Source organism: Carlito syrichta, unplaced genomic scaffold (assembly GCF_000164805.1).
Source record: "Carlito syrichta isolate Samal-C Ts95f unplaced genomic scaffold, Tarsius_syrichta-2.0.1 Scaffold303499, whole genome shotgun sequence".
NCBI lineage: Eukaryota > Metazoa > Chordata > Mammalia > Primates > Tarsiidae > Carlito > Carlito syrichta.
This window is the reverse complement of record NW_007247595.1, coordinates 115,829-127,698: the sequence shown is the minus strand read 5'-3', so window position 1 is coordinate 127,698 and position 11,870 is coordinate 115,829. Positions and strand designations below refer to the sequence as shown.

The following is an 11,870-nucleotide window of genomic DNA, read 5'->3' as shown; positions in this document are numbered from 1 at the left end:
AGGTATCACCCAAGGCAGGGTGTTGCCAGCACTTCTACCAAACACGCCTGAGGATGCAGGGCAACAGGTAACCCTCCTGGGGTGCTGGGGCATGTTCTAGAACCATCTGCTGCAAACTATTTTTTGAAGGCTCGAGTTTCATATGATAATTCATACAAAGTCAACATTCTATTTCATGATATAGACCATGTTTCAGTTCAAAATACTCCCCCACCCCCACATAACCATGTGACTCTGTGTGACACCAATACTTCAGAAAGATGACCACACCCTCTGCAACATCTTCTGGGGATGGGAGCATCCCTGTCAGAAGCACGGTCTCAGTGACAGCCTGATGGCATAGGTGACTTCATCTCTGCTCAGCCTTCAAGTGCCCAAAGTCACATGTGATGAGAACCACACAAGCCAAGGAAACCCGCTCCTAACTCCTAAAAAGATGCACATCCTGCGTAACTTCTGATTATAGCCTCTAGGAAACCATGCGAAGATGCCTCGAGCTCTTCTGACATGACCAGCATGAACCAGTCATGAGCAGCACACTCTAGGAGGCCCCCGAGGTCAGCCACCCACATGTCTCCTGTAAAACACTGACTAGTGAGCTTGTGGACACACTCGCCCCTCCACATTGCTCCATGGCTGCCCTTTCCAACATCTTTCTGGGTATGTTCTGTGGCTAGACATCACCCATGAAGACACTCTAGAATGTCTCTTGCACAGAGGGACCCCCGCAGTCATCCAGGTCTCCCTTTATATGCTTGCTTTTTCTCATCTTCTGACATGTGCTGTCGCCCAGCCCAGGAGCCATGGCATGCACAGTCTCTTTCTCAAGGAGTCTGAGAAGGACTAAACAGGAACCCACACTGTGATGGCACAGTCCCTTGGCTTCGAATAAACAAAGTGAGCACATTGGTCTCACAAGGTAGGAGGCCCTGCGGCTCCACATGGTCCAACCCTCCTTCTCTTCTTGCTTAAAAGGAAAGCCCTGCTTCATGTTGGAATTGCAGGCGCTAACACGAGTTTGCATCTGCATGCTTGTCCCATCCTGGGTTGCAGGCCCCACTATGCCCCCCATCCTTGATTCACCATGGGGCCCTGGAGGGGAAGGCGTCCATCACTGGATATGTCTCATGTCTCGTCTCCTGCTCAGCGATGTGTATTAAACACCCACGGGGGGTGGGTCAGTGGGCTGCTCTTTTCTTTCCATTCCCAACTTGACACCAGGATCTGCGGGTTTTGACTCTGCCCATGTGTGTCCTCACTGGTGGGCAGAGTCACTGGATTTGGGAAGCCAGAGTCTGCGACACCACCAACAGTGATTCCTGCTCAGTGGTCACAGGGAGACTCCCAGGTTGAGAGTCCTGTCAGAGCCTTCTGTGTCATCAACAAAGCAACCACAGAAACCTACTCCAGAGAGGGTGGAGGGTGAGACTGATTCCCAGAAAACCTGGGTCCCATTTCAGGTGAAATGATGTGGTAAACGTTTTATGAAAATCTGTTGGGTGCCCAGTGAGAGTGCTGTGCATGGGTAGCCATGGTCACGCCTCTACCTTCTGGCTACACGCTTAGCATTGAACTTTCCTTCTTGTTTCCTTCTCCTCCCCATGACATCCCAGGATTAACGATGCCATGTTTGTAAAGTGCTTTGAAATCCCTGAAGTGCTGTAATCAACCAAGTACCATTTTATTTATGCAGACGGTGTCTACGCAGCCAGTCCACTTAAATATCCAGAACTGGGAGCGGCTGTCTCGTAAGGCTTAATAGATGACTCCCTCGGGCTCCAACAGCAAGTACTTCTTCAAGGACGCTGGGAGGGAGAGCAGAGGGACTGCACGGTGGCACCTGCTGTGCAGCGCTCTCCTAACGGCACATCTTGACAAGTGCATGAGCGTCCTTGGAGAGTTGCAGCACACGGTGAACAGGGAGTGGTAAAAATCCCAGTATTTCTAGAAAGGAAGGCAGGACACACGGGAGTTAGAGGGCCCTGGGGATATACCCCCGTAAATCAACAACAATGCTATCGCCCCACCCTACACCCATGGCAGCTCCCCAGGGTCTCTGAGGGTGAGATGAAATTAAACACGAAATTGAAGTGAGGGGGAGAGGAGACAGGGACAAGCAAAGGGGAGAGGGAGAACCATACTCCACAGCTCAGACCCCAGGAGATGTTGTGTGAACTACGTAGCCAGTCCAAAGCAGAATGGTGGGTTTATATTTCTGCACACACGACTTGTGTCACGTGTCTGCTGAGACCCATGTATCAGCTGCTTAGTGGGAATGGAGGATGATGAAGGTAGTCAGGTGAAGTCGCCTGTCAAGGTCACACAGCCAGTTCCTAAACCCTGGATCTCCAAACCCACGAGCCTTGCCCCTATACCTGACACTCCTCCAAGTGTTGGGGCAGTCATTGACTTATAAAACCAAGAATGGACTGGGCATGGTGGCTCATGCCTGCAATCCCAGCACTTTGGGAAGCCAAGGCAGAGGACTGCTTAAGCCTGGGCAACGAAGATCCCATCTCAGCAAAAGTAAAAATTGTTAAAAAGTACCTAGATGTGGTGGTGTAAACCTGTGTCCCAGCTACTTGGGAGGCTGAGGTGGAAGGATCACCTGAGCCCAGGAGGTTGAGGCTGCAGTGTGTTGTGATTGTGCCACTGCACTCCAGCCTGGGCAACTGAGTGAGATCCCAACTCAGAAAAATAAAAATAAAAACCAAGAACATGCGTGCTCTGTGGTGAGGACAAAGGCAGTGATGTCCAGAAGCTTGCAGGTGGGGACCTGAAGCTTTCTGAGGTATCCAAGGAGTGACTCCATCTCCTGCCTCTGGGTATTTAGCAGTGAATGAAAGAATCTACGTGAAACACCTTGATCTTCTGGTAAAAGTGCTGTGGGAGCACCCCACATGTGATCACCTAATTCATCTGCATCGAAGACAATGACGTAAAATGGCTGCCTTTGTCTACATGTCCAACCTGCTGTCCATTTAAGAAATCCCCTAACACCACACACCCAGGGAGCTGCCCTTGCACCTGCCTTTGATAATCCCCATCTCGTTGCATTTGAGTGGGTTTCAAAGGCCTTCTCAAACTAGAATCTGCCGCAACCTGGAGGCGCTTGACGGTGAGCCCGCACAAATTGATCGTTTACCTCCAAGTCATCATCAGGGATCGCCCTCCTCCACTTTGTGGTCCAGCGGATGTGCTCGTAGGCATTGACCACAACTTCAATGGCTTTGGGACAAGAATGGCAAGCCTGAATCACCTGCAGAGGGAGCACAGAGGGTCATTAGTCCAATGCACATGTGGGATTCCTTCACTTGCTCACAAAGACATCAAGAATTCGCAGACAACCTGGTGCAGTGGTGCATGCCTGTAATTCCAGCTACACAAGAGGATTGCCCAGGAGCTCAAAGCCAGCCTGAGCACCATAGCAAGACCCAATCTCCAAGAAAAGAATTCACAGACCTATCAAGTTCTCTGGAGCCTCGGTGCTTTTGAGAAGTCTCACACCTTGGAATCTTCAAACACATGACCACCCTGGCAGACGGGCAGATTAATCAAATCAGACCAGCTTCCTCATCTTCCAGGAGCAGGTGGGAAAGCAAAGCCAACAGAGACGGTGGGAACCCGAGGAGCTGCTTCCTGCCCATACCTAGAATAAGGCTGAGAGAGGCCAGCCATAGCATGCCTTTCTAGCTGCCTGGGAAACACTTCCAGGCCTATAGGAAACCTGATCAAAAACTGAAATGTCGCCGAGCATGGTGGCTCATGTCTGTAATTCCAGCACTTTGGGAGGCAGAGGCAAGTGGATTGACTGAGCTCACAGGTTTGAGACCAGACTGGGCAGTATGGCGAGACCTCGTCTCAAAAATAAATAAAAAATCAGCTGGGTATAGTGGCATATACCTGTGGTTCCAGCTACCTGAATGGCTGAAGTGGAAGGATCACTAAGCCCAGCAGGTCGAAGCTGTGGTGGCCATGAGCATGCCACTGCACTTTAGTCTGGGTGACAGAGTAAGACTCTGACTCAAGAAAAAAAAAAACAATGCTGGCAGATGACCCTGGATCTACTGATGACTACAAGGTCAAGAAAACCATGGAGCTGCATGCCAGGTGTGTGAGATTATCTCCCCAGTCCAGTGCCCAAAGAAGAGAGAGTCATCAGCCTCAGACATGGGGAAGCAGGGCCAAGGTTTCTATCTCTTCCCTCAGGAGACAGGACGACTCAACTTTCGCTTTTAGACCAGCCAGGATGCTTCAACATTGAACCAAATTTTGCTGTAGTCATGGAATTTGAACCTAGTGTCTGACTGTTTATTCAAGCAGAAGTGAGGTGACAAACAGCAGGATATCCAAGAGATACTCAAAAATAAAACACCCTGGCTTCTGATGACCTGCCATAAGGATGAGAGAGCAAAGCGCACACCAAGATCAGTGGAGAGTCAGTGGAGACCACTGGTTGGTCCACACAGTTACATGTTAGATAATTGGTGATGCGGCTTCCTTGAAGTTATTACAGCCTGTCTGGGAAAAGACGGACCACCACAGAGCACTGTCTAGTGTTTCCACACAGATATAATGGAAGCAAGCAAGTTTGTGGATAATCATGGATACAGTGTAACAATTAGGAAACGCAGAGGTAATAGTGAGGAAGTGGCGTGTTTTTAGTAGATACTGCCTTTGCCTTATTTGCTGTGAGTTTATATTTTACTTTTTAATAATGGCTGCATTTCACAATCACTTTTAAAATCCCTGATAATTGGGTAATCCAACCTTGTGGATCACTGGGAACCAATTCCAGCACACAATTCCCTTGAGCTGTTCCCATATTTAACAAGCACAGTCATGGCCATCACAGACCCCTGTGCACCTCAAAGCTCTGGCTCAGTGAAGGCTCAGAATTAGCTTGCCCATGGCCAGGCCCACATGAGCATGACCTAAGAGCTCTCTAGGGAGAGGTCTACCCACATACATGCTCTGGGCCTAGCGCAGAGAGGGGCCACCTTTACATGGGATCTCTGGAGAGCCAGCATCCAGAGCCAACAGTGAGTAAACCTCCAAGGACTTTTGTCTGGGTATGTGGCAGTCCAGGAGGACAGGCAACCTTCCAAATCATTGATCTCAGACACTATTTTCTTTGTAACTGTGATGATGACAAATATGCAGCTATATGCAAAAAGATGGACAAAGCTGAGGCTGACTAAATGTAGTGGACAATTGTTGTCAGCCATGCCCACCACATCCTAAAATGTCAGATTTGCAAGGGATCTGGGGATTCTCCAGTACCCTTGGTTTGGAGGGGAAGGCACTGATGCCTGGGTTTTGTTGAAACTTCCAAAGAGTTCTCTTGTGAATACAAAGAGGCCTATCCCAGAAAGCCCATCAGCTACACCCTTCCTGGAAGTCCAATGAGTGGTGAGAAGAAGGGTAGCAGTCAGTTGAGGAGTCCAAAATGAAGACCACATCTAAGAGTGACCCACTCAGAGGTGACAGCCAGAGCTAGTCCAAGGCCTGTATCAGAAATATGCTTATTCAGGAATTACAAGAACAAAAAAGCGTGGCGACCTCAGATAGCTTCCGGTAACGTATGCACATAGTGTTGGGTCTACTCAGGGACTCCTCAGTGCGAGTGTGAACTTCCACACCACCATCTGTCCCCATGACTGCCAGACTGTTCTGGCGAAAGAAAAAAGCCTGACACAGGTGACCTGTCCCTGTCTTTCCTCCCCTACCACCCCTCGCTGTCACTGAGAACACAGGGAGGTAGAGGCAGGAAGAGGCTGAGGGTCATGCTCTCACAACAATCCTCTACTTCCCACCTGGGACTGCTGGATCCAGCAACAGCAACAACACAGACTGCCTGGTAACATTTGAATTTAAGATCAAGAATAAGTCACTTTTAGCATAAGGGTGTTCCAAATTTTGTCTGAGGCATATTTATACTGAAAATTACTTATTATTTATCTGGAACTGGGGTTTAACTTAGCATCCAGTATTTTGTCTGGCAGGTCTATTCCTGGTCCCTATTCAGGAACAGGCAAACCAAGCCACAGTCATAGGAACGGAAGGCATCCATGGCTTCAGGGCCCAGTTGCACGAATTTGGTTCTTTCATGCACCTGGCACCTGTCCACACACTGCAGGGAGAGGACGTCCCACCTGTATCAGAAAGGCTTAGATGGGCCCAAATCCAACCTTCCACAGTCTTCAGGTGCACAGAACTCTAATCTCCCTGTTCCTGGGTTTTGCTGACACCCTGACTACTCAGTTTTCTGCTGACGAAAGCTTTGATTCTCAAAGTGAGAGGCTCCTGTTAGCCTGGAAGCCTCCCCACTCTCTCCACTGACATTTCAGGCTTCTTCCTAAACACAACAGCTGGCATGACTTCTTCGGGCCTCAGTAATCCCCTCACCAGGCAATAGTGGAGAAAAAGACCTAGGCCAGGCATGGTGGCTCATACCTGTAATCCCAGTATTTTTGGAGAGTAAGATGGAAGGATCACTTGAGCCCGGGAGTTCAAGACCAGCTTGAGTGACAGAGTGAAATCCTGACTCAAAAAAAACAAAAACAAAACAGAGATAGAAAAACTCTAAGTCACTACTCTATGCTACTGCCAGGAACCTGGGCCATGGAATGACAACAGGCTCTGTGTGGGCCCCAAGCAGAGACGTCACTGTCTCCTCTTTGCCCATCTGGAAAACAGAGGCTGTCCAGTGAGTTCACCTTTGGGTGTCTTGGGGTCTCTATTCTCCCTTCATGGAGGAACAGCTGGACAGAAATATACTCTTTCCACAGTGATAACAACTGGAGAAACTTAAGACACCTCTCCTTATCACCTGACCCGATAGAGCACAGACATATATAATCTATTAAAAAACAGATTTCAAGGCTGGGAATAGTGGCTCACACCTGTAATCCCAACACTTTGGAAGGCTAAGGTGGGAAGAACCCAGGATTTTGAGACCAGCAACATAACAAGACCTCATTTCTAAAATCAAAACACTAAGAAAAATATAGATAGATAGATGATAGATAGATAGATAGATAAGAAAACACCAGATCCCTGATAAATCACTCCAACACTCTTCTATCCAAGTGCCACCTGGAAGTCTTTTCAGCAGAGACAGCCACATGTCACCTCCACCCGATGCATGGCTGTATTGGTGTGTAGAAAGGCGCTCAGTGACCCCAGGAGCTGCTTGTCCCAAGGGCTTCGTGTGCAACATTGTTCAGTGGCAGATGTCAGCCTTGCCTCTCTCAACCCTCGTGCCATGTTTTTCTCCTCCAGAAAAATGCCCTTTTTGCCCTACGAGAAAACCCAATCTTGACTCCCCAGGGTGTCACTTTCTTCTGAATTATGCTGGGAGAAAAAAAATCAAATGTCCCCTTGTACCCTGGGAAGCATTTGTGGACCCCATAATTCTTTCTTCCCCTGGCTTATGTAATTTACACATTGGCTTTCAGTGAAATACATCCTCTACAAATCTGCCTTGTCTTTGGAAGAAAGCATCTTCACTCTGACCTTGCTCCTTGTACATAAGGAAGCTGAATTCCCATCCACAGAAAAAAACAACCACTCTGTCTTCTACGTAAATGGGTCGGTGGTTGACTTGTCATAAAGATAACTTTCTCTTTGGAAAGCTGAGCTGCGGAGTCATTGTGCTAAGTCACTCGGAAGCATCTGCATAGTATATGGAATCATTTTTCTTTAGTTTTCCTTTAGAAGAGGGCCAGCTCTCTTATGCAGTCTGTCAAGTAGCAATGACAATGTTTGTAACACCAGCCACCCACTAGAAGCCCACACTATCTGAAATCTCTTCCGTGTGTGGCCAAACTGGAGGAACTCAAAGACACAGACAACACTGGGTGAGGCCATGCCAACCACAGATGAGGTGTCTGCTGGCGTCCATAACCATCCGCCTATTTCACAGCTTGTGGGAGCCACCAGGGGTGGGTGGTGGAGATGCCCACCCTGAACCAAGAGGATGTGCTTAGAGGATGAAGACAGGGCACTCTGGATGAATGCTAGACCTGGACTGCAGCTGCCAAGCCCACTCTTATACTCAGATAAGCCTAAGCATTCCATGGTATTACCTTCACTTTTCTGATGAGGGATTTGGGGACTGAGTGACTAGGGACTTGTTCAAAATCATACAGAAGTAAATGAACCCACCATCACCTTCTACTCCTGGCTGGCCCTTCTCAGAGAACCACCTTTGCTGAAAGGACCTGCCATTCCCCAACTTTCCCCCCACCCCACCCCTGCCTTTGCAAGATGTCTCACTGCAGGGCAGAAACTCTGCTTAAAGGTCTGCTTAAAAGTCCTTTGAGGTGGCTCCTCAAAGGGACTGAGGACAGGGTCTTTTCATAACTTTCACAGAGAACAATTTCATGAGGTCAACCAGCTGTGCATTTCAAAAAACACCTCAACGTTTAGTCCCCAGGCAGGGACTCTTGTGCACACTGTCTCTCCTGATCGGGAAGACCCCTGTCAGTAAATCAGGACCAGAAGCCCAGCCTCCACTGCTGGAAAGATGCAGGATAACAGTAGCAATCATCTCCGTAGTGGGTTTCATGGTAACCATGTGCCAGGCACTGTGCTAAACCCTTCTCAAATACTGCCTCGTTTATTTCTTGAAACAGCCCTCCAGGAAGGCTGCTCTAGTTTGTGCACCGAGTGGCAGCATATGCCTCTGCTTTCATGCCTGGGCTTTCTCCTGGAAGGCGAGTGACCACAGAGTACAAGCAGGCACCCCGTGGTGTTTGGTGGAGTGATTGAGTTAGATAGGGGCCTTTGTCTTCCACCTTCACAGGAAACTGCCCTGTGAAGAATGACAGTCCCGAGTGAAGCATGGGTAGGAAAAAAAGTGGGAGCAGGTCGAGGGAGAGAGATGTTCATAGATGCAAGACAGGGCTGAGACCAGGAGCGGGGAAGAGACTGCAGGGACCTCAGCAGGCCCAAGAGAAAGGACAAGGACACATATGGCCCGTTTTCTGGACTTGAGCACATTCACAACACAGACAAGTAGGACTGACCTCCTTCTGGTGAAGGGCCGAGTCTGCGTAGCCTCACTGAGGCACAAAGATAGGGAATGCCCACTCCACAGGGGAAGACTCTGAGGCTGGGGCATTTCTAGCATGTGCCCTATCACACTCCTAGGTAAGGGCAGGATCCAAGTTCGTCTAACCCCAAGGTCCTTGCGTCTTTGCTCCTGACATGAACAGCATGGCTAAGTCTGGAATGAGCGAGCGACAGGTGAAAACGCAGGGGTGAAGAAACAAAAACAAGAGTAACTTCACACATCATTGGAAATACCGAGTTGTATATTCACCTCAGAGGCTGTTGACGTGTGTCGTTTTAGCCAGACCCAGGATGCTAGCCAGCAGATGCACACAGTTAAAAGCTGTGGGTCACTTTGCTTTTGATATACGTGCTGACTTTTTCATAGGCTTTCACTGTTTAAGTGAATTTCTAAGACTGCGGTATGTATAACGGCACTGATATAAAAGTATTCCTTGAAGCCGGGCTTGGTGGCTCAGCCTGTAATCCCGCGCCTTTGGGAGGCTGAGGTGAGTGGATTGCCTGAGCCCACGGGTTCGCGACCCGCCTGGGCAGCAAGACCTCATCTCTACAATAAATCAAAAAATCAGCCGGGCGTGGTAGTGCATGCCTGTAATTCCGGCTACTCGGAAGGCTGAGACAGAAGGATCGCCGAGCCCAGCAGGTCAAGGCTGCGGTGACTGGGAGCGGCCACTGCACTCCAGTCTGGGCAACAGAGTGACTCCAACTCAAAAAAAAAAAAAATTCCTTGAGTCCAAACTTAATGTTATTTAAAAATTCAAAATCACAAGAAAGGTAAGAATTCACAGCTGAGTCCAGTGGGCACCTTCACCTGCAGATTCCACAGAATGTTATTTCAGGCCATTTCTAAAGCCGTTTTTCCTTAAATGTTATAGGAAAAATATAAGGGTTAAACAACTTCATGATTCCTGGCCTTTTCAGGCAGATTTGACTAAGATCTAGATAAAAGCTAAAAATGTGAGATATCAAATATGGCTTGGGAGGACAGAGAAGCCCCAGGTATAAGCTGACATAAAGACATAAGGACTTAATAGGAAACAGATGAGCTATTCCAGGTACTGAGCAGTAACTAGAGGACTCACACAGATAACAAGCAGAAATAACAAGTGGAAGAAACCGGGCGTTTCAAGTCCGAGGGATGCCCAGGGACAGGAGCACTGTGGAGTCTACCATCATGGAGATTCACAGGCAGAACACGAGCATGATTTCTGCCAGGAGCCTTGAGAATGAAGCAAAAGGACCTCTTTAGATTCTTCTTGCCTTGTTTAATTGATATCATGCTATTAGAAAACACAGCAGAAACTACTGAATCTAAGAGCATAGGTGCCAGAATTGGACAGAACTCAGTCTAAGTCAAACACATGATGGCTGGCCTTTTACGGGGTGGCCCCCTGGCCATCCTACCTCATTCATGCCCCAAGACAAGCATCTGACAGCTTCTCCTTCCAGTTTCTTCTCTCATTCTTCACTGGAATCAATCCTCAAAGAACTGCAAACACCAGCCTGCACCGGCCACGGCCCTACATTGGTGCACAAAGGCGCTGCCACCCCTGTTTCAGTGGATGAATTTTCTGGAACGCCAAGACCAACCTCCACTCATGGGCACCTCCAATTCCGTCCTCTGTGTCCAAATCAAAAATCACTCCCATTATTACCTGCACTGGGCTTCCCCTTTCCTGAAACACCTTCAACAGCCAGCAGACACGCTGTCCCGTCAGCCATCTTTCCCTTCCAGTTGCCTCTGGTTATAAGACTATGCCCCAAATCCTTCCGTCTCCACCTCTCTTACTTCTTGTGTCCTCTGAAGCTACATCACTCAGCCTTTTCCCACCATCATTCACCAAACAACCGGTGTCAAGGTTCTGAACTGTCCCCTGCATCAGGCCCAACTTTCTCCACATCCTCCCTTCTGAAACACATTTGCTGGGGGGTTTCCAGAGGACTTTCTATGTCAAGGCTCATGCCATCTCCAGGTCTCTGCAGTTTTTCTCACTGACTCCTGCATCCCTCCCCACCTCCACCTGCCAGTTCCCCAGCCCGGCCCTCAAGCCATGTTTCTCCTCTCCCACACTCTTGCTCCAGGGGTGTCATTGGGCCTCAGGGCTTTAGATGTCATGCCCAACACGAAGGCTTCTAGACATGTGTCCACTGGGTCTTCTGCCTGGACTGCAGAAGAGGCGCCTGCCCGTGAGGTGTCTCCACCTGGTCTCTGACAGGCCCCTCGAAGACAGTGGTGCTCCTGACTGGCCCTTCCCAGTTGCTGCTTCTGCATCACCCCCACTGCAGGACATGGCCCTGGATTCTCCCCCTTCCTCGGCCAAGTGACATGTGACACCGCCTTCGGCTCCTCTCTTCTTCTCCTGGCCCACAGATCATCCGTCAGCAGATGCCCTCACATCTTCTCAGTTGATCCCTGAGCCCAGACCCTGCTCGGCATGCCCACCATTCCCTGAGCCCAGGTCTCTCTCCTCTACATCTATGTCATGGCTACTTGCACGCCTCCCGCCAGAGCCATTCTCCAAAAACCTGTCACAAGGATCCTCTTAGACTATGTAAATCACTTCCCCATTTCCCAACTCAAAGCCTTTCAGGGACATCCTCTCCCATGAGAATCAAATGCCAAGGACATTCCCAAGTGCACAAGGCCACATACATGGTCCACGAGCCGCCCCACATGCCGCTGCGACTTCTCCTCCCCTCACACACTCTTCTGCAGTATCGCTTGCTTTCTGACTCTCCTTCAAGTGGTCTTAGCCCTCTCCCAGCACAGGACCCTTGCACCTGCTTTTCCT

At 49.2% G+C, this 11,870-nt stretch overlaps 1 protein-coding gene across 1 annotated transcript in view; it reads right to left on the bottom strand.

Annotated features, from left to right (window-relative positions):
* Positions 1-1,755: 1,755 nt before the first annotated feature.
* Positions 1,756-11,870, bottom strand: part of ASB4 (ankyrin repeat and SOCS box containing 4) — a 54,713-nt gene continuing 44,598 nt past the window's right edge. The window contains exons 4-5 of the mRNA XM_008058591.1: positions 3,146-3,259; positions 1,756-1,944 (exon numbers count right to left, since the gene is read on the bottom strand). Coding sequence (XP_008056782.1) covers positions 1,756-1,944; positions 3,146-3,259 — 303 coding nt within the window. The remainder of the gene's footprint in view (positions 1,945-3,145; positions 3,260-11,870) is intronic.